The sequence below is a fragment of the Scylla paramamosain genome, chromosome 29 (assembly GCF_035594125.1).
Source record: "Scylla paramamosain isolate STU-SP2022 chromosome 29, ASM3559412v1, whole genome shotgun sequence".
In the NCBI taxonomy this organism is placed as follows: Eukaryota; Metazoa; Arthropoda; class Malacostraca; order Decapoda; family Portunidae; genus Scylla; species Scylla paramamosain.
Window position 1 is genome coordinate 12,427,584 of NC_087179.1, and position 23,296 is coordinate 12,450,879.

At 41.6% G+C, this 23,296-nt stretch overlaps 1 protein-coding gene and 1 long non-coding RNA gene across 2 annotated transcripts in view; one reads left to right on the forward strand and one right to left on the reverse strand.

The window, feature by feature from the left end:
* The first annotated feature begins 36 nt into the window (after positions 1 to 36).
* On the forward strand, positions 37 to 2,326 carry LOC135115332 (uncharacterized). The gene is made up of 3 exons (XR_010275957.1): positions 37 to 618; positions 855 to 925; positions 2,164 to 2,326. It is a non-coding gene; the product is annotated as an uncharacterized LOC135115332 (long non-coding RNA).
* Positions 2,327 to 11,099: 8,773 nt separating this feature from the next.
* Positions 11,100 to 23,296, reverse strand: part of LOC135115331 (metabotropic glutamate receptor 6-like) — an 82,683-nt gene continuing 70,486 nt past the window's right edge. The window contains 4 exon segments of the mRNA XM_064031974.1: positions 11,100 to 11,994; positions 13,520 to 13,718; positions 14,521 to 14,675; positions 22,598 to 22,733. Of these exon segments, the coding sequence (XP_063888044.1) occupies positions 11,792 to 11,994; positions 13,520 to 13,718; positions 14,521 to 14,675; positions 22,598 to 22,733 (693 nt within the window). The 3' untranslated portion in view covers positions 11,100 to 11,791.

Consider the following 23,296-nt stretch of genomic DNA (forward strand, 5'->3'; position numbering starts at 1 on the left):
TTCAGTTCAGATGATTGTCTCGGTAAATATTACGTAAGCTGTAAATCGTTAGCCATTTCATTGTGTAGGTCTCAGGATGCCGAGGACCTGTGTAGCTGATGTCGGCAGAGTCAGCACCGTTGGTCTCACGATGACTACTTTCAAAGGCCAGAGAACCCGACTAATCATGTAATGTAGAATCTTGTTAATGTAACAAGTATCACTGACAATGTCTTCGGAGTCACACCTACTTCCATAGCAACCATGCAGTGTGAGGGAGGCATGGTCAGAGAGAGAGACATCACGCCTTATGCTTCCCTGATACTCTCCTAACAATGGTGACAGATTAAAACAATTATTATACTCGTGTATTCTATACTCTTACATTCTATAGATAATCATACAAATTCCTTACAGTGCATTCATTTTCATGTATATTGATGAATCGTATAACGCCTGATGCCCGTAACGGGGGAAGCATCTCCTCTGCTTGCTCCTGCCTTCCACCCACCGCTCTTCACTCACGGGTAGCAATGGAGACGAATCAAATGAGGTTTCGAAGCTCCAAAGTGTCTGTGGAGATGTCTTCAAGCCCTGCGTGTGGCGGCTTGCGGCATTGCTTCTCCAGCCGTCCCCAAGGTAAGGTGTAGTAATTTCTTTGGCGAAGTTGGTCAATATTCTAGATTGGTTGGAATGATTTATTGAAGAGTAGGTTGGTGAAGTTGGTTGATATTCTAGATAGTAGGGAATGATTTATTGAGTAGGTTTTGTAGGAATAAGGTAATGTTTTGAGGAATATAACGCTTTTACTGTGACAATTAAGATCGTTATAAAGGAACATTAATTACTTCGTGCTCTGTATGTTTCGTCCATAGCATACGACTTGGCTGCTGAAGTTGCCACGCAAATCCATCCTCGGGGGACGACCATTCCACAGTAACAGGAGGTAAGGCTACTGCAGAAGCACTGGTTACTTAGACGACTTGCCTTGATTGGGTTGCTAGGCTTTTTCCGTCTCGGTAATGGTTTGTGTCAAGGCGTGTGAGTGATATTAGGCTGTATGGATTAGCCTACGATAAGGTACGGGAGGGCAGCAGCAGGACAGTAAGCGAGCGAGATACTTTCATTGCGATGGTTAATACTCGGTTTAATATAATAATTGCATTGGTGTGTGTAAGGACGGATTAGAGATGGTATGTGTATGCATGACTTGGAAGTCTATGCAAGCGCCGTGCCTAGCTGGAGGTGCTCCCATCGTGGTTCCTAAGCAGTGCAATTTTTAGATGAACAGGCTTGACGTACTACGGTTTCTGTGGTAAGTGTTAGTATTGTGGTAGATTTTGGGGAGGGGGGGGTTCATAGAGTGCATTGAGTGGGTAGATCATCACGTTCCCTTCGTCGCTGCCCACGTGTGTAGTTAGCGTTATATTAGTAAAAATATTTGAATGCTACTTAGCGTTACATTACTGAACATTTAAGTTAGCGTTACTATCGGTGAACATTTGAGGGTAATTATATTAAATCAGTAAGCATTTGAAGGTAGTTAAATCCTTGACTACTGTTTCACTGTGCCACTCCTCGTTGCACTGCCTCGTTCCCTCTTCTGTTTTTAGTTCAGATGATTGATTGTCTCGGTAAATATTATGTAAGCTGTAAATAGTTAGCGATTTAATTGTGTTTTCAGTTCAGATGATTGATTGTCTCGGTAAATATTATGTAAGCTGTAAAAATAGTTAGCCATTTCATTGTGTAAGTCTCATGAAACAAGTCTCATGAAACCGAGGACTTGTGTAGCTGATGTCGGCAGAGTCGGGTCCGTTTGTCTCACACACACACACACACACACACACAGAGAGGCTAGAATCTTGTTGTTAATGTAATGTAATATAACTATAATCAAACGCTTAAAGCCCGTATTATTTGAACTAAGCCTTATTATATAAATTTGGAACTTCCACTCAGTTCCCTGTTATCTCTAAACTCGGCCATTTACGTTTTTTTCCCCTTGGGTTGTCGGAACGACGATAATCACGTAAGGCTAATAATGTTAATTTGTAAACTGTGTTGTGACACCTCTTAGTAGTAATTAATGAAGTTCGAATGGATGTGTTGACTTGCTTGCCTTTTTGGACTATATAAGGAGGCCATTATCACTTACCCCTCGTCTTTTTTACCTCACGACAGCGGCGTGTGGTGACTGCTGTGCCAGACGCATCTCCAGCATCGCTTACTTTCGAAATTCTTTCATGTGAAGCAATTGTATATACTACTACTCTGTGTGTGTGTGAGACTCGTGGGCTGGCAGTGTTGCCGGTTAGTGAGCATCAGTGTTGTGAGAGTCTTTTTTTTTTTTATAATTTTTTACAGTTTAATTAATAAAAAAGCTCAGCGTTGTTTCTCCGGAGACTCTTCGAGGTATCTGTAGAAGAATATGGAGAAAGAAAATGGGGAATGAAATGAAAGGGATGATTATTCATTCCTTTAGTGGGATTTTATTTATATAAACGAGGATACAACAAAGTCAATGAAAACTGCTGATAACAAAGTGGAGTCGGGACCGGCGGTGTTATAGGATAAAAAAAAAAAAAAAAATCTGGGGAATAGGATGAAAAAAAAAAGTGGTGAATAGGAAGGCGCTCACGAAAAAGTGATTATTGATTTCAATAGACTCATGAAACGAAACCACACGTTAAGTGTACTTCTTGTATTCTTATATGTAATTAAGAGACCAAGGGTAAGTAAGTGACTAGAAGATATTACCCAAGAAACCTAACTACTACTGACATGACAGAAAAATGATATTGCAAGGCGAAATCTTTACCATGACCGCAATATTGTGATCAAAAGCAAATTGCTCGCAAAACAGTTTGTTGAGCTTGCTGCATATATTTTGAGCATAATTTGATTGTGTATAAAAATCAAAGGATTCTCTTTCACTTAAATAGCAACTTTAGCAACTTATTTCTTAATAGCAACTTATTCTTAATAGCACTTTAAGTTGCTATTTAGCAACTTGCTATTAAGATCTTATTAATAGCAACTTTGCTATTAAGATCTTATTAATAGCAACTTTTAAGTTGTCATTTAAGAACGTTGTCGTTGTTACAACTACAATCCGTCTCAACCACACTCATTTCACTGCAAATGTGGCTCCAGTTGCAAGGCTGAAATAAAACTTGGTACTACTCTACGGTATTACTCTACTGTTCAAATTTCATACTGCTACTCTACTGCTCAAATAAATCTACCTCATTATTATCACCGCACATTTCTGCCATTGCAAATAAAAAAAAAACCGCAAATATAATAGCAGCATTTTGTGAGTTAAGAATCCCCTCTATTATTATTCGTGGAATCCGGGTTAGCCAGAAGGGACGCGCAGAGCAAGAGAATAATGGAAGGCGTGGGGAGGAGGGAGCGTGACGGCGAGCAAGGGGAATCATGAAAGGAGGAAAGGGGAAGAAAGGAAGAGATGAGGGGACTTGAGATGATGGTACGCAACACGAGGGCAGATTAATGAGGGGAAAAGTGGTCTCTCTCTTACTCTCTCATTCTCTCTCTCTCTCTCGCTCTTTATTCTCTCTAAATATCACAAAAAAAGCATCAGAGAATCGAGCAAAAAAAAAAAAAAAAATGAGAGAGAGAGAGAGAGAAACAGACAAGTCACCTACGTATTTCCCGAGCAGAGAGAGACAGGCAGACAAAGAAAACCAACTCTCACTCCCTCAGTCAACGTATTTCCCCCTAACTCGAGCACTCCAGACCAACACTTTTACCTAACCTTACCTTACCTTACCTTACTTTGTGACACGAGGCCGCTTCCTCTGGGGCTGTCTCAGGTGCAAGGGAAGCCAGCGCGGGGCTGGGAAGGGAAATGAGAAATCGTATCATCTGCAAATCGGATAGACGAGCTTGTGGACATTTGAGAAAGGGAACGCGGCGGTGTGGAGGAGAATGGGAAGGGAACGAAGGAGTGGAATTGGAAGAGAAAGAAAGAAAGGGGGAGTAAGATGGCGAACGTGAAATACAGGTTTAAAGAAGGAATGAATAGGAGGGTAAGGATGAAAAATTATGGAGAGGAGGTACAACAAACAGTGAATTATGGATGGATGGGAAAACACAGAAGAGGTGGAAAGGGAATAAATAGGAAAGGATAAAATGAAAGATGATACAGTAGAAATAATGGATTAATGAGTGAAATTGAGAACGAAGAAGGGAAAGAGACGAGGATAAAAAAAAGTAAAAGAAGGAACAATTAAAGATAAAGTAACAATGGGAAGTTAGATGTACATAAAAAACGATAATTAGTGAACAGGAAATAACAGAGGAGGAATAGAAGGAAGTGGAGAAGATGCAATTAAGTACAGGAGAAATAATGGAACAAAAAAGAAACGAGAGAAAAAAAAAAAGAGTAAGAGGGGTAGAAGGAGAGAGAGATGAAAGGAAGACAAACTAAAAATAGAATAGGGAAAGAAGATACAATATGTACACATGTGACAAATGAAAAGGAAATGAAAGAAAGAGAGGAGCCGTGAATAGGGTGAAGACTCATAAAGGGGAGAGAAAATGTAAAGATGAACTGATTTGAGGGAGATGCAATGAGAAAGACTGCAGACAAATGAAGAAAAAAAAATGAAAAACAATGAAAAGAGGAAAAAATGAAGGTAGAAATAAAAAAAAAGGCAAGATGAGGAAATAAGGAAGGACATGGAAATATGTAATAGGAAAATCGATAAAAAATCAACGAAAAAAAAAAAAAACGCGAAAGAATAAGGAAAAAAAAAACGAAAACAAAGATGGAGGTAAAAAAAATACGGAAGGTTAAGAAAATAAAGAAATTATAATAGAAAATTGGAGAGAAAAAAAAGAAACGAAGAAAGTAGAAATGATGAAAAAAAAAGTGGGGAAGATGAAGATAAAAAATAAGGAAGAAAGACATGAAACAAAAAAAAAGAAAAAAAAAACCGAAGGAAAATAGAGAGAGAGAGAGAGAGAGAGAGAGAGAGAGAGAGAGAGAGAGAGAGAGAGAGAGAGAGAGAGAGAGAGAGAGAGAGAGAGAGAGATGAGGGATGCTTTGTGAAGATTACGAGGTGATGGAGGAAGGCGAGAAATGAGAGAGTGGGAGAGAAAAGTGAGATTTAGGGGAAGGAGAAGGCCAGGGTGAAAATAAATGAGAGAGAGAACGAGAGAGAGAGAGGTAGTAGTGGTGGTGGTGGTGGTAGTAGTAGTAGGTGGTAGTAGTAGAAGTAGTAGTAGTAGTAGTGGTAGTAGTAGAAGTAGTAGTAGTAGTAGTAGTAGTAGTAGGTGGTAGTAGTAGAAGTAGTAGCAGACTACTAGTAGTGGTAGTAGTAGAAGTAGTAGTGGTAGTAGTGGTAGTAGTAGTAGTAGTAGTAGTAGTAGTAGTAGTAGTGGTGGTAGTAGTGGTAGTAGTAGTAGTAGTAGTAGACACGAAACGGAACAGAGAGAGAAAATAAACGAGTGAATTAGAAAGGAGAGTATGAAAGGAAGAAAGGATGAGGAAGAGAAAGAGAAGGATAAGGAAGATGAGGGAAGGTGATTTATGAGAGCGAGGAGAGAAAGACGAGAGGAAAGCAAGGAGAAAGTGAAAATATGACGGGAAAAATGTCATACTGGGAAGAAGAATGAGAGAGAAAGAGAAGGATAAGGAAAATGACGGAAGAACACAAAGTAAGAAGAGGAAGTGATAAAGAAATACGATACAAAATAAGAAAATAGAATAACGCACAATTTTTATACTTTAAGGGGGAAGAGGAAGAAGAGGAGGATGAAGAGGTGAAAAATTGACTTGGAATCACACATCAAACAGAACGGCTTAATCTTCCCCATTCTTCTTGTTATATTTGTGGCTTCCTCTTCCTTTCTTCATCATTACTCTCCTCCCCCTCCTCCTCCTCCTCCTCCTCGTCCTCCTCCTCCATCAGACGCAGCAAGGCTCTCAAGTTATTTATGTATAGCACCTTCTTCTCACACACACACGTTCACTTTATTCTCTTAAGATCTAGCCTGAACCTTTCTCTACCTTTCCTGAAGAATAAAACTCCCCTTGGCAAATAGGGATGAGAATAAATAAATACATAAACGCAAACGATAGAAAGGTGAAAAAATACATAGCGAAAAAAAAAAACTTGACAGAAGGGAAAAAAAAAGTTGGTTAGTGCACGCGCACACACACACACACACACACACACACACAAAAGAAAAAAAATACATAACACGAAAAGGCAAGGAAATTAACACGAAAAAAAAGACAAAACCAGAACAAAACAAAATTCAACACGCAAACATGGAAAAAAATGACTAAGACGGAAAAAAAAAAAAACACGGCAGAAACAACAACAACAGCTGATACAACACGCCAACCTTAGAAAAAAAAAAAAAAAAAAAAACAGGAGACGAAAAACAAAGGTGGGGAAGGAAGAGAGAGACTTGAATGTGGAATAGGGAAGAAGAAGAAGAAGAACTTAGACACATTAAAAGTAAAAAGAAATGCGGGAAATACACGAAAACCTTAAAGAAAAAAAAAAAAACAGGAGATGAAACAAGAAAGGGGAAAAAAAGGAGAAAAGAAGCAACACAGTAAATTAAAGGAGGACGTGTGGAAAAGACAACACGAAAACACAAAAGAAAAAAAAAGACAGTAAGGAGGAGGGAAACAAGAGGAACAGGAGACTAAGTGAAGATCAAGAGGATAAAGAATGAAAAAGGAAAGAGAACATGGTGCACGATAAAGGAGGAGAGAAAATTCAAACCCCAGAGAGAGAGAGAGAGAGAGAGAGAGAGAGAGAGAGAGAGAGAGAGAGAGAGAGAGAGAGAGAGAATGTACGTACCAGATTTCGTTTGACCTCAATTAAGTTCACCGGATGCAGGAGAAAAAAAAAAAAAAAAGAAAGAGTGAGAAAAATAACTTGAGGCAAGGTAACGTAACTCCAGTGGCCATAACTCAGTTGTGCAAGGGATTCTTTCTCAGAACTTGCACGTTTTTAAGACCGAGGGAAGGTAACTCGATCGCGCAAAGCAGAGAGAGAGAGAGAGAGAGAGAGAGAGAGAGAGAGAGAGAGAGAGAGAGAGAGAGAGAGAGAGAGAGAATCTAACCCCACTATATTCATACCAAATTATTCCTCGTAAACTTTATTAAACCTCACCGCGTTTTGAAACCTGAGGATATTGACAAACTAGGCAGGGAGGAGGGAATAAAACAAGGCAGGTGTCAGGTTCCCGTGTAATTAATTAGTCTCACCTTACACAGTGGAGGAAGAAATCATGACGCGCGCGCGCACACACACACACACACACACACACACACACATTAACACGCATACTATTCAGAGCTTGTGTGTGTCTGTGTCTGTCTGTGTCTGTCTGCGTTTTATGTTTCTGTGAGAGCGACAGTGTCATCACCATTATCATTTGGACCTTAGTAGTACGTATATCATTATCAGTATCACCATCATCATCATCATTATTTTGGATCTTAGTAATGTGACACAGGGCTCGATGCAACATTGCTAAGTGCCAAATTATCTCACTCATTCACTCACTCAACTCACTCACTCATTACCACTAAACCTAAACATAATTAACTTTTCATACATTATATGCTACAGTCCGGAATCTGCTCGGAATATTGAGAGGAAAAAAAATTGTGATAATATAAGATTGTCAACATTATCATCATTTTCTATTTACATAATTTCCTTCCACTTCACTTGGGAAAGGAGGTCGTGAAGGGTGAGGGGTGGGTAGGGGAGAAGGGGGAACAAAGTAAAGATAATAACCGTGTGAATTAGAAACGAGGAGAAGGAAGAGAAGAAGGAAGAGAAGAAGGAAGAGGAGGAGAAGGAAGAACAAAAGAGAAAGAACAAGAAACTTACACAAAAAGAAGAGGTAGCGAGCTAAAACATTCAGTCAGGGACGAATGAGGGGAGGGGAGGGGAAGAAGGGATAAAGGAGGCAATGTAATGGGTAAGAGAGATGGAGGAAAGGTCACTGGGTTGGAAGGAAGGGGCTTTGGCGAGCACTCCATTAGAACACCATTACCGCGCATTTGGGGGTTCCGTTGCAGCCCAGCGCACGTCGGGTAAGACATATTGCAGGAAAGGACGAGAAAATACGGGTGGAGGTGGTGGTGGTGGTGGTATTATAGCGCTAGTAGTGAATGATTGGTACCGTCGCTCGTCCCTCCCCCACACAAACTGGTCCGGAGGTTGAAGGTGACAAAATAAGTAAAAACCCTCATTCACAGCAATTCTGGGGCAAGAAAATACGGGTGGAGGAGGTGGTGGTGGTAACAGTAGCGGTAACAGTGAATGATTACTGCCATTCCTCCGCCCTCCGCCACGCAAACTAGTCCGGAGGTACAAGATGACACAACGAAATCAAAATCTTCATTCACAGCAATCCAGGGAAGAGAAAATACGAGTAGCGGAGACGGCAGTAGTATTAGTAGTGAATGATTCCTACCACCCCTTCGCCCTCCGCCACACAAACTAGTCCAGCAGAGAGAGAGAGAGAGAGAGAGAGAGAGAGAGAGAGAGAGAGAGAGAGAGAGAGAGAGAGAGAGAGAGAGAGAGAGAGAGAGAGAGACTTAATTCACAGCAGTTCATGTGTATACGTTAACTAGGTGTGTTTGTACAAGTATATACAAATGTACACAATTTTTTTACACGAAAGGCGACCCAGCGTGACGTGTTCCCCAGTCTCTCTTCAGTTCCTGGGGGCGTGGCTGCTCTTGAGTCCCTGCTAGGTGGTGCCCCAAGACTCTCCCTGGGGTTTTGCTGTGCGTCTAAGTAGGTTGAAGACCGTAGCAGGGTTCAATAAAAGGTTCTATCTTGGTGAGGATTCGATTTGGAAGGTTCTGTCTTGTAAGGGTTGAATTTTGGATGGTTCTGTCTTGTAAGGGTTGAATTTTGGATGGTTCTGTCTTGTAAGGGTTGAATTTTGGATGGTTCTGTATTGTAAGGGTTGAATTTTGGATGGTTCTGTATTGTAAGGGTTCAGTTTGTAAGGTTTTGTCTTGCGAGGGTTCGATTTTGGAAGGTCTTGTGAGGGATGGCCGTTTGCAGTAACATCCCGTTCTATTTCTTATTCAGTGAGAGGGCTGGCACAGAGGGTTGGGAGTGGGTTGGGAGTGGGTCTCAGAGAAAACCCTTCGCTTGCTACCGTGTGATTCCAAACATTTTAAGAGGGTTTGGTCTGGTAAAGTCTTGCATTGAGTGGGGCGTTGGACCTTCTGGTAGAGAGGGTGTGTGTCTTTTCTCTCCCTCTCACCTTAAAAAGAGAGAAGGTTACAAGCGCCATTTTCTATATCGTGTATGATTGTATACTGTATTCTGAAACACTCCTGCCAGCACTAAACCTGGACTACTTTCAAAAGGCTCTAATTGTTGAAGTGACTGGTTTTTAAGCATATTTTTACGGTTCTAGTGGCAGATCAACAATATTTCTACATCATTAACAGGGGCAACACTCTTGACAACCCAGCTAATCATCTTTACGGCCTTTGAAAATAGCCGTGGTGAGAGAGCACAGCGCTTCAGAATATGGGACAGTATACCAGTGTGGAGTGAGAGACGTGTTTTCTATACCTTCTGACGTGTCCGAAGGTTTCACAGGCTCAGCAGGGAAGGAAGAGGGTGCAAGGTACGCCTGGGTACGGTGAAAAGACCTTAATTCCTAAAACCTCCCTTATAGAAGCAACACAAGGAAAGTTATTGGCACACAGGCGAGGGGAGAGACAGGGTTGTGTATTTTCGTCTTGCTTCAAGTGCGCTCTTTTGTTTTCTTGTCCAGAACTCCAAGTCGTCGTCTTCTTCTTCTTTGTTGTTTTCTTCGGACTTGTTAGATATTTTCTTTCTTTTTTTTTTTTTGGTGTGTGTTGGGTACGTTAAAAGTTGCTGGTGTGAAAAAAATTACTGGAAAATAGTTAGTTTTTTTTTGTTTCTCTCCATTGTGAACATGAGAAACTAGCAACAGTAGTAGTAGTACTAGTAGTAATAGTAGTAGTAGTAGTAGTAGTAGTAGTAGTAGTAGTAGTAGTAGTAGGAGGAAGTAGTAGGAGGAGGAGGAAGAGGAGGAGGAAGAGTAAAAGAACAAGAACAAAAATGAGAACAAGAAAAAAAAGTCGAAAAAAAAAAAAAAGCTTACACATGTTTTTAGGCACTTCAGTAACTTCTACCCTCCCCAACACACACCACAAGTCACAAAGGCAAGATACTTAAGCCTTTCCCTCCTGCAGTTGGCTCTTACGTAGGCGTCTCAGATCCTGCCCCAGTAACGTTCCTAAAAGTTTCCAAGCACGGCACACTCCAGCATCTTCCCAGCGAGCAAATGACCAACACCTAGCGTCTCTGGCCTCTGCTGTGGGGCGAGAAAACGGGGAAGTTCTTTGAGTTCTTGTGCATTCCCAGCATCCTTCGCGGCATCTGTGTTGGCGAGAGGAGGAGCAGGAACACCACGAGATACGATGTAGAGGTTGGGATCGTCTCCGGCTGAGCAAATGAGCAGGTCTTACAGGTAAATGTGGGGTGAAAGTACATTAAGGTATAGATCGACTGATTACATAGCTGAATGACTCGTGTTTGGCGCCGCGACGAGGAAAAATGTGGTAACGTAAGAAAAATGGAGGATAGAAAATGGATTCAAATTATAACTGAAAAAAAATAATATAAAAGAACGATAAACGAAAAAAAAAAAAAAAAAACGAAAAGCCGATGAATGGTAAAAAACGGATCCAAACAAGATGCGAAAGAATTAAAAAACGATATATGTAACACACACACAAACACACACAAAAAAATTAAACGAGAAATAGAAACAACGGATTCAAATTTGAAATGAAGGAATTAGAGGAAATTTAACGCTTCAAGATAATGTGGAATAGTAAGAAATTGTAATAATGCTGAGATGAAAACGAGGAAAATAATGGAAATGAAGGACCGGAATAGAGGAAAATAGTCTTTTGAGTGTGTTTCAGAGAGAGAGAGAGAGAGAGAGAGAGAGAGAGAGAGAGAGAGAGAGAGAGAGAGAGAGAGAGAGAGAAAACGAATAAAGAGCCTTAATGACAATAAAAAAAAGCAGATCCAATCAGTATTAACCCGACACACACACACACACACACACACATACACACACACACAAAGAAAACCCAAGAAAATCACTATATAAAAAAAAAAGCTGAAGAACAAGAAACTAAAATTAAAAAGTCAGAAAAAAACAAGAAACTTCAAAAAGAAATAATTAACAAAAGATAGAAAATAAAAGAAAACGAACAAAACTAACCGAAAAAAAAGTAGACACAGGAAGATGATGACGATGATGACCACGACGGAGAAGAAAGGCGGCGGCGACGAAGACGATGCTGACGACGAAGAACTGAAAAAAAAGAGGATCAAATGAAGGAACTGAAAAAGGGAGAGAGAGAGAGAGAGAAAAAAAAAAGGCGAGGAACAGACAAGGGATGGTAAAAAGAAAACGTGGAACAAAGGAAGAGCTGAAAAAGAAAACGTGGAACAATGGAAAAACTGAAAAAGAAAACGCGGAACAAAGGAAGTACTCAAAAATAAAATAGGAAACAAAAGAACTGAAAAAAAAGAAACAAGAGAACTGAAAAAAAAGAAAACGAGAAACAAAGGGAAAACTGAAAAAAAGAAAACGAGAAACAAAAGAAAACTGAAAAAAGAAAACGAGAAACAAACGAGAGAGAGAAAAAAAGAAAAATCAATAAAAAGACGAGAAACAGACGAAAACCCATCACCCCATCCATCTATCCATCCTCCTTCAAAGTCCATCTCATCTACAACTGCACATCTGGAACATCCTGCACAGGGCCATTGAAGGAGGGGGGCGTGGGCGAGGGGCTGAGCATGAGGGCTGCTCCACACCGATGCTCCGGGAGTGGGCATGTGGCGGAGCATGTCTGAGTGGAGGAGGTGGAGCGCGTCTGTCCTCCACTCATGCTCCTCAGCTTCTCGTGTAGCTCATAATCCACTGGGAAGACTGTGGGTGGAAGAGAGGTACTGGTGAGTGGTGTGTGGGGGAGAGGATATGTGGGAGAGTGAGTGGACGGGAGGAGGTGTGACTAAGTGGATGAGAAGTGTGTGGGCGGGAGAAGGTGATGGTTAGGACGTGAAGAGGCAGATAAGGATGGATACGACGGGAGTGGAGGAGGCGAGCGGGAGGGAGGGGAGGCAGGCAGAGGGGGAAGCTTCAAAGTGTGTCAAGCAGAGCAGAAAATGAGAAAATGTGTGCAGGTAATGAAATTGTGAGCTGCCGTGGAGATTGGCAGCGTGACGTGTGACGGCCGCGGGGAGGCTGTGACGGGCGGCAACTCATGGCTCAAACGTTTACTGGGACTGTTATTATTGTTATTATTATTATTATTATTATTATTATTATTATTATTATTATTGTTACTATTGTTATTGTGCCACTATCACTACCACCATCACCATTAGTATTAGTTTTTTCTTCTACTATTACTACTACCTCCTAGTCTCTCTCTCTCTCTCTCTCTCTCTCTCTCTCTCTCTCTCTCTCTCTCTCTCTCTCTCTCTCTCTCTCTCTCACCCAAAGTAATGTTAGTAGTAGTAGTAGTGATAATGGTAATGATGATGATGATAATAATAATAATAATAATAATAATAATAATAATAATAATAATAATAATATTAATAATAATAAATAATAATAATAAAATAACAATAATAGTAAAAGTAACAATAATGATACTGACTCGCCTTAAAGGCTCATAGTGGGAAGCCGCCCAAGCATTATGAGCAAGAATATATGAGGCAATCTTAGCCACCGCCGCCGCCGCCGCCACCACCACCACCTGATGGAGTAATGCTTTCAACCGTGCTGACTCGACTTGGGCTCTCTTTCTTTCTCTCTCAGGACCATATTCTGAAACACTCCTGCACTGCACCTTCACTACTTTCAAAAGCCTCTAATAGGGCCTAATTAAAGTTACGCGGGATTTTAAGGGTGTTTTACGGCTCTAGTGACAGATTAACACGATTCCTACATTACTGAGAAAAGCACTCTTGTGAAACCCACCTAATCAAATCAGTGCCTTTGAAAATACTAGCAATGAGAGAGCAGAGCGTTTCAGAATACGCCCGTCCTCTCTCTCTCTCTCTCTCTCTCTCTCTCTCTGACGAAGGTGTTGATGCAGTGAGCGTGTTAAGAGTAACGAGGAGGAGGGAGTATAAGGAAAGATGTTGATAAACCAGGTAATTGGGTGTGAGGTGATTGTGAGGATTGGGAAAGGTGTAAGGCTGAAGTTGTTGTGGAGTGGGTCTCTCTCTCTCTCTCTCTCTCTCTCTCTCTCTCTCTCTCTCTCTCCCTCTCGTGTTTTCAATCCATTTCCTAGATTTTGTCAATTATTTTCATGCCCTTCTTTATTTTCTTATCTTTCAGCTTTCCCTTTTTTTATCTGGACTTCCTTCCTTTTCGCATTCTCTCTCTCTCTCTCTCTCTCTCTCTCTCTCTCTCTCTCTCTCTCTCTCTCTCTCTCTCTCACCTTCGCTCTGGGTGGCGGAGTCGACGCGCTGGGAGGAGGAGGACAGGTTGTTCCTCACGGTGGAGTACTTGGTCATCATGGACTGGCGCACGTTCCTCTCCGGGTGCAGCAGGATGATGTACAGCTTGGGCGTGAACAGACACACCAGAGCCACCGTGGCCGAGAGGGAGACGGTGACGGAGGTGGCGGTGATGCGCAGCTGAGGGAGCGAGGTGAGATGAGGTGAGGTGAGGTGAGGTGAGGTGAGGTGTGATGTGATGCAATCCATATTCAGAAGCACTGTTATCTCACCACGACTGTTTTCAAAGCCCACAGGGATGATTAGCAGGGTTCTCAAGAGTGTGTGTTCTGTTGTTATTGTTGTCTTGTAAATCTGTCCATAGAACCCTAAAAACACCCTTGAAACCCGTGTCATTTCAATTAGGGGCTTTTGAAAATAGTGGAGGTGCGGCGCATGATTCAGCATAATATGTGATGAAAAATACAGTGCGCACATTAATGCGATAATCTGCTATTTTGTACGATAATCTACGCTTTCCATACATTAAATACTGATCATGAAATTTGCGATTAAAACATTGATTATGAGGGCATTATTCTTTTCCCTAGTATGTTTACATGGATTACTGAATTATTGGTGGAAAAAGATGGAGAAAAAAAAAAAATAAAGGCATGCATGAAAATAAGCTGGCAGTGTAAGAAACATACTGCACTCTTTTTTTGTGAGACAGTCTGACTGCGACTCGTCCAGCACAAGTGTGTGGAGAGCCTGCGACAGTACTCAGTTTCCAGGCTGGTCTTTTAAGGAAAAACTGTCTGGTTGTTCTATCTAATTAATTACTTCCTGAATTATACATTAAAATTATCTAACAGTACAGCACTTTGCAGGCTGTTACGCATGCCACAAGAATACCTCAGTTGTTAGCATCCAACTGCTATTCTCTTCCTGAACTCCTTCCCTTCAGTCTTCCTCACGCATTACATAACCCGCAGTGCCTCACCTCCACGTTGTTAGCGGTGGTGAAGTAGATGGGCACGAAGGCCAGCCAGATGATGCAGGTGGTGTACATGGTGAAGCCAATGTGCTTACTCTCGTTGAAAGCCTCCGGGATCTTGCGGGTGAGCACAGCATACACGGTGCACACCACGATGAGGCCTGCGGGGAGAGAGGGTATTGAGACGATGGTGTTGACACGTGCACGACTTTGGGCCCATATTCTGCAACACTTCTGCTCCGCACGTCCATTACTTTCAGAATGACGGGTTCTTAAGGGTGTTTCTACGGTTCTGATGATAAGTTAACGAGATCTCTACACTATCAACAGGATAAACACTTAAAAACTCAACTGGTCATCTCTGTGTATGGCCTTTGGAAGCAGTCGTGGTGGAATTATATGGGTTCTCAAGGATGTTTTTTACGGTTTTAGTGACAGATTAACAAGACTTCTACATTTCTAACAGGAAAAGCATGAGTGAGAACCCGGCTAGTCATTTCTGTGGCCTTTGAAAACAGTCGTGGTGAGAGCGGGGCGTTTCAGAATACGGGCCTGTGTCTAGTTCTCACGAATATTGGCACTGGGAACACACGTCTCGCATGTGCCAATTCTCTCGTCACCTCTCCTGTCTGGTCCCTGACGCCTGACTGGAGAGAATCAACCGCGGGAGGATAACGACGGGAAAAAAAAAGGAAAAGAAAACGAGAAAAGAAGAAAAAAAATATCAAATACCTAAAATAAATGAAAAGAAAAGTGATTTTTTTTTTCCAGTAAGGAGAAGAAAAGAGTCATGTTTTTGGGTAAGGACGACAGAAGTGATTTTTGGTGGTAAGGAAGACAGAAGAGAGAAGGGGGAGTGCGTGAGGCATATGAATAAAGGTAAGTACATTGCAAGGGCTGCAAGCTATAAAGGAGGAGGAGGAGGAGGAGGAGGAGGAGGAGGAGGAGGCTACATAACTTAATAATGTACACATGCATGAAAAGCGAGAGGTGAGGTGGTCAAGGGTTAGGGATGAAACATTAACGACCCTGAGAACGGAGTGGTGTACGTGTTTATAATTCACTCATTCCCTGGAGCTGCGGACGTGAGCTGGCGTGTGTAGCACCTTGCACTGGCCAGCATCAGCCCCCCCCCCCCTCCACCCCACAACCAACACCACCACCATTGCCACTTAAGATAGAAAATGGAGGAGTATGTGGTACCTTGCATTAGCCTCCACTACCACCACCACCACTTAAGAGAGAAAGGGAAAGAGAAAAAAAAACTACATTTATTTTTATGGAAAAGGGGCACTGGCCAAAGGCTACAAAAACTTGTATAAAAGAAAGGCACACACGCACACACACACGTGTGTGTGTGTGTGTGTGTGTGTGTGTGTGTGTGTGTGTGTGTGTGTGTGTGTGTGTGAAAAAGGCCCAATTATGCTTTTATCAACTTTTTGATCACAAGATAAGCACGTTACAGAAAACGAGGGATAGCAAACATTCAAAGAAAATGAACACTGACAGATTTACCATTACGGAAGGAAAGAAAGAAAGAAAAAAAAAAAAATAAATAAAAATAAAAAAAATAAAAAAATAAAAAAAATAAATAAAAAGAAAAAAGACCACAGAAAAAAAGAAAAAACCCAGGCCATTACAAAGAGAAAAAAATGAAAAGAAAGAAAACCCAGAGCATTACAGAAAGAAACTGACTATTGCAGAAAGAAAAACGAAAGGAAAGACAAACCCAGATAATCACAGAAAAAAAAGAAAGAAAAAGAAAGAAAAAAAAAAAAAACATTACAGAAAGAAAGAACGAAAACGAGGCAGCAGGACGCACCGCTGCTGGAGGCGAGGCGAAGAAAACGGATTAGACAAGCCAAAGAGAGACGCGGGAATGTCACCAAATTTACATTAACGCATAGAAAACGAAGTTGGAGGGGGAGGAAAGCCAATTTTACACCCTCTAGAAATATAAGAGGGAATAATGAGGACGGTGGATGGGTCCTGTACAACCGGCAGCGTGTGTGTGGCGCGCGGTGGTGGTGGTGAAAGGAGGGAGAGAGATGCTGACTGTGAGGATATTCTGGAATCGCTCCATCCCGCCACTCCTGACCTCCATCTGTGATAAGGGAATACTCTCTCTCTCTCTCTCTCTCTCTCTCTCTCTCTCTCTTCTATTCATCTTATATATTCCCAATTTTCGTTCCTGTTTCCTTCTTTGCCTCTCTCTTTCTGTTTTTCTCTCTTTTCGTATCTCACATACTGTTATTTTTCTTCTTACCTTTTATATTTTAATTTTCGCGCCTGTTTCCTTCCTCTTCCCCGTTCTCTCTCCTATACTTTCTCCAACTCCTCCCTTTCCTTTCTTTCTTTTCTTTTTTTATTTGATATCCTCGGTTCTCTTTCTCTTTTTTCCTTCTCTTTCTCTCTGTCTTGTCTTCTCCACACTCAACCTTTCTTTGTGATGAGGAAAGCTAGCTCTCTCTCTCTCTCTCTCTCTCTCTCTCTCTCTCTCTCTCTCTCTCTCTGTCCTACACTTTCCCCAACTCCTCCCTTTCGTTTTATTTTATTTTTTTCTCTCATCTTTATCTTTTATATTCTCGATTTCCGCTCCTGTTTCCATCTTTTTTCCTTTGCGTTTCCACTCTCTCTCTCTCTCTGTCGCCTCTTCAGCACCTCATTCTCAATTCTCTTCCTTCCAATTTTTCTTTTCTTCCTCTTCCTGCTCCTCTTTATCCTTGTCCAACTCGATTCTTTTTTTCTTTTTCTTTGCTTTATTCTTATTTTTCTCTCTTCCTCTGCTTTCTGTCCTTTCTAGCTTCCTCTTCCCCTCCTCTTTATCTTTTCGCTTCTTTTTGTCGTCTTCTTCTTCTTCTACTGACACCTTAACACAGTCTAAGCTGATACTGCATAAAATATTGCTATGCTTCATTGAATATTTATTTGTGTGTGTGTGTGTTTATGTGTATGTGTGTATAGCGAGCAGCCACCAACAACGCTACTTTAGCCGGCAGAGGACTTACGTAGTGACAACAAACACGACATGCAAGATAATTATAATGCATAGAATATTTCAGCGGAGGAACGAAGTTGTAATACCTGCCTCGGGGAGAGAGAGAGAGAGAGAGAGAGAGAGAGAGAGAGAGAGAGAGAGAGAGAGAGAGAGAGAGAGAGAGAGAGAGAGAGAGAGAGAGAGAGAGAGGTGGATTCGCACACACTAATATTATGTTCACCAACCTATCCGCTACTCACTCAACCACATCCACCCATCCACTTAACCCAGAATCCACTTACTCACCCATACATCCATCCAACCACTGACTCATCACTCCACCCATTCATCCAACCGTCCAATCACCCATCAACACACCAACTCATACATCCACCCACCCACCTCTCCACACAACCGTTCACCCTCTCATCCACCTACCCACAATTTGACCCGCCCATCCACCCATCTACCTACAATCTATTCATTCATCCATCCATCCATCTATTCAATCATCCACTCACTCACCCTTCCATTCACATATCAATCCAGAGAGAGAGAGAGAGAGAGAGAGAGAGAGAGAGAGAGAGAGAGAGAGAGAGAGAGAGAGAGAGAGAGAGAGAGAGAGAGAGAGAGAAATGAAGGGATGATGGACAACTGAAAAAAAAGACAAACGGACGAAAAAAAAAAAAGCCTCATATGTAAACCGACAAGTGTTCTCACATCCACTCACTCACTTAGCGTTCGTTTCTTCATTCACTCATTTACTCAACAAATTACTCACTCATTCAAACACACACACACACACACACACAGATCAATACATATATATATATTTTTTTTAAATACCCACCCATCCATCCACTCCTGATCCAAAATTGCCCATCCACAAATCTACCCAGCTATTCACTCACCCACCCATCCATCCATCGACCCACTTACCCATCTATCTACTTACTCACCCACGTGACGACATGATAGAACTATTTAAATGGGTAAAAGGAATTAACAAAGGTGATGCGAGTGACGTTCTTATAGTAAACAATCTGGATAGAAATCGAGGTAACGGGTATAAACTAAACAAATTTAAGTTTAGGCAAGAGATTAGTAGGAGTTGGTCCGCGAACAATGTTATGGAGCAGTGGAATAGATTAAGCAGTCGTGTGGTCAGCGCCAACACGCCAATAGGTAGCATGAGTAAAAGGTTTTATGATTAAATGGATAGGGAAGACAGGTAAGTGCATGGTAATAGGAAGGTTGGCAAGCGAGTTAGTTTATGATTAGTACAAGAGCTGCCCAGTGTAAGCAAACTGACTTTTTGCACTTTACAGGCAGCCGGATACAGGCTACAGGCAGCCGGATACAGGCTACAGGCAGCCGGATACAGGCTACAGGCAGCCGGCTACAGGCAACAGGCAGCAAGCTACACGGTACAAGCTGCAGACAGCAGGCTACAGGTTACTTGTCTTTGGCTTGTTTGGCGACACCCCTGCCTTCCCCCTCAACCCTCCCTCCAGCCCCGCCCCGCCGCGCCCCTGTCTAGTGATGACGTCACAACTGATGTGATGACGTCACATGTCCGTTAATTTACGTACGGATTTGATTTTGAAAATGACCCTCCGAAAAAATGGAGCTACGCTCGATTGCTTTATATATTCTGACTTGTCATATACTTTAACAAATATCGTGAATATCAAAACATTTCAAGTCGGAGTAATAACAAAGAAATAAAATAAAATGTATTTGAAAAAGTGTTGGAACCGTGATCTCATTAAAACCACTGAAAAGTCCACCCACTGTGCCTTAACATGAACGAAAAACACTTTAAAAAATATAAACTATTTTTTCAAGCAATTTAAAGTTAGTTAGAATCTCAAACAAAGAAATTAGAAAAATAAAAATTTTAAGTTTTCGACTTTTCACGGAACAACAAATCGCTCTAAAGTCCACATATTTAACTTAACGGGAACAAATACACACTCAAGACACCATGCGCAATTTTTAGAAGCAATAAACATTTAAATACAGGCTGAAATAAAAAAGTGACTTGGGGCCTTTATGAAAAATACGCCGAAAAAAACATTATAGTTTACGTATAAACAACTGCTAGATCACTAGATTTCCATTAACAGACGTATGAAAAACACTTAAAACATCACTAAATATTTTTAGAAACCATAAAAACTTACTTAGAACAGAAATAAACAAGTTAGGAAATAAAAATAGTAAGTGCATTTGAATCTGGCCAGGCTCTGACAAACCACCCTGGCGCCCGCGGCGACCCCAGCGGAGAAGATGGTGGATACTTGCCTTATTCGTTACTTTGGGGTTACATATTTATTTTCAGGATTAATTTTAATTGTGTGTGTGTGTGTGTGTGTGTGTGTGTGTGTGTGTGTGTGTGTGTGTGTATGCGCGCGCGCGCGCTCTGTTACTGCAAGATACGAGTAGATCACCTTATCCAGCCTTCTCTTCCCCCACCCCCTCCTGCTCTTCCCTGCCCGGGTCATCCCACTCCTCTCCTCTCCCCCTTGCTGTGTGTGTCCTGCTAACCGAACCTAAAGCATCATAATCTCTAAGGACTTAACATAACCAACACAACCTAACCTTATTAGATATGTATGTACTTACAAGGCCTGTCACGAACACAAACTGTATTCATGGTCTCGCAGTAAAAATCCAGTAATAGCCTCAACACTTAATCCATCCGGTCACAGCGGCACCAGTGTTCAAACTGAGGACGTGAAGTGTTTCCCGCCTGTCTACAGGGTGACGTGCCGTCTTGGGATTGGTCAGAAACAGGGGAAAAAGAGTGGAAAAGAGCGTGACGTATCATGGACTGGGGAGCATGCGCAGCAAAGCCTGTCTGTATACACACACACACACACACACTGCCGCTGACCATTCATTAAGTAACAGCCTTTAAATATACTGTACTATACTATCGATAAAATTCGACACATCCCCTTTTTTTTTTATATCATTCTATCTGACATCTCTATGGAGACTGGCATCAAGTGGGCCTTTTTAATCTAAATTATTGTTGCCCTTGACTATATAGTGGCCCTCATACATAAAAAAAGAACTATGACCTGAGTACCATCCGCCCCCAGTATCAAATGACTGTAAAGAGAGAGAGAGAGAGAGAGAGAGAGAGAGAGAGAGAGAGAGAGAGAGAGAGAGAGAGAGAGAGAGAGAGAGAGCTATTATAGTATACTCGTACCAGGAATGAAATAGTGTACGTGTAATGCTTCATTTAATCACACCAAACAACACTTGACTTATCAGATTTCCTGCCCGGTAAGGGAGGAACACACAGCTTCATTTATATCCAAGCTGCCTCCCTGTTCTGCCTGCCCCGTCCTTCCCTGTCTGGCCTGTATTCAGAAACGCCCTGCTCTCACCAACACTGTTTTCAAAGGTCACAGAAAATGATTAGCCGGTTCCTCAAAAGTGCTTCTCCTATTTACAATGTAGAAATCTTGTTAATTTATCACTAGAATCGTAAAAATAATAAAAATAATAAATAAAAAATAAAAAAAAAAAAAAAAAACCTTCAAGGGTGTTTTCATAATTCCAGTGATGGTTTAGGCTCTAATGGAAATTAATGGGAGTTTGCAAGGGTGTTTTTATGATTCTAGAGATACGCTGTTGCCAGATCCTGTGTTTGGAAGTCCCGCATATCACTCTCCTAATGAACAAAGTAGTAGTAGTAGTAGTAGTAGTAAGAATAATAGCTTATGACCTTTAAAAGTAGTGACCTATAAGCATTATGTTATATTGGTATGGTTTTATCCTTTTTGAAGTGAATACGCTGCTTGATGAGGTTTACGTACATCCAGCGTCGCCTGTGTGTGTGTGTGTGTGTGTGTGTGTGTGGACGAGGATTAGCACTACAACAGAGCACAACGCCAGTCAAAGGTCAGCAAGGTTTCGAGTATTCTGACAAGTAATAAGTGATATGACATTTTCCATCCGTCTCCTGCTTCCTCTTCCTCTCCAGCCCTGGCAGTGCTGCAGCTGGCAGTGCCTCACCTGTTACTGCCACAGCTACGGCAACAGGAAGAACAAGAACAAAAAAACAAGAACAAGAGGAAGAACAACAACTACTACTATTATCATCACTACTACTACTACTACAATAACAATGACATGTATCAAAATTTTTCTCTCTTTCCTATTTCATCTTTATCTTTCTCCAGAACAACAAATACTGAAGTTTCCGCTGCTGCTGCTACTACTACTACTGCTATTATTACTATCACTACTACTACTACTACTACTACTACTACTACTACTACTACTACATGTTAGTTATTTCTTCCTCTTTCCCTCCCCTCCCTCCCCCAACTTCATTTCGTATTCCTTTTATGCTACAACGACAACAAAAAACAACACCAAACACAAAGCTACTAGTACTACTACTACTACTACTACTACTACCACCAACACCACCACTACAACTGTCCCATGAAAAAAAAGGAAAAAAGAACGAACGTAGAAAAAAAAAAAAAAAACTGAACACACGAGAGAATGAAAGAACCAAACACGAGGGGCGGGGAAGTTCAATAACGAGTGAAGGAGTGGAGGGATGATGGAGACACTCGTCGGTTAAGAGGGGACGTGATAGAGGTCTTTAAGTGGTATAGGAGATATAACAAGGGTAGCGTAAACAAAGTTATCAGGATCAGTAAACAGGGTAGAACAAGAAATAAAGGGTATGAGCCTGAGAAAGTTAGATCCAAAAGAGATAAGAATAAACCGGTTCTCAAATAGGGTGGTAGATGGATGGAACACTCAATAATTGGGTTGTTAGTGGCGAATCATTAGGGAGCCTTACAAGAAGATTAGACAAGTTTATGAATGGGGATGATATTAGATAAAAAAAATAAATAGGAAGGAATTAGTCCTCAAATAGAGTAGTAGAAGAACAGAATGAACTCAGTAACTAGCTTGTTAGTAATGAGCCATTAGGGAGCTTTAAAAGATTAGACAAGTTTATGGACTGAGATGATGAGTAGGAATAAGTCGATAGGTTTCATAAAGGGACTGCCACGTGTAGGCTTGATGACTCCTTGCACCAGCCCTTATGTTCTGATGTCCACTCACCGATGGGATAGGCGAAGGCAATCACGTAGGAGGCGTTGATGGAGGCAGCGCACACCAAAAAGTTGTCTTCCCTCTCCAGGTAATGATGAATGGCGCGGGGCGGGCTGACCACACACCACACGCCCGTCACCACCAACTGCACCGCACACCACACACAGAGAGAGGTGTTGAGAGAAGTGCTTGAGTTTGATGTTCATGTGTTTATTGATTTTTATTTATCTATTTATTTATTATTTATGTACTGTTATGTTCACTCTAGTTGTTGCCACACACACACACACACACACACACACACACACACACTCTCTCTCTCTCTCTCTCTCTCTCTCTCTCTCTCTCTCTCTCTCTCTCTCTCTCTCTCTCTCATCACCCTTCCTTTTCTTCTATCAATCACCCTCGCATCACTTTCCCTTCCCCCTCTTTCCCATTACAAAGTTAACCCTTTACAGCATTAGCTCTCCCTTTCTTTCCCCTCATAACCACCCCTTATTAATTCCCCTTTCCCCTGTAACTAAACACACACCCAGCTTTTCATTTCCCCTCACCTTACTCTTTTCTAACTAACCCTTTCCTCTACCCTATTCCTTCCTTGTACTATCTCCTCTCCTCTCAGTAACCATATCTTTCTGTTTTTCACCCTCTTGCATTCCCATTCTCCTCCATATCCTACCTCTTCTCCCTGCAATATTGTAACTTCCT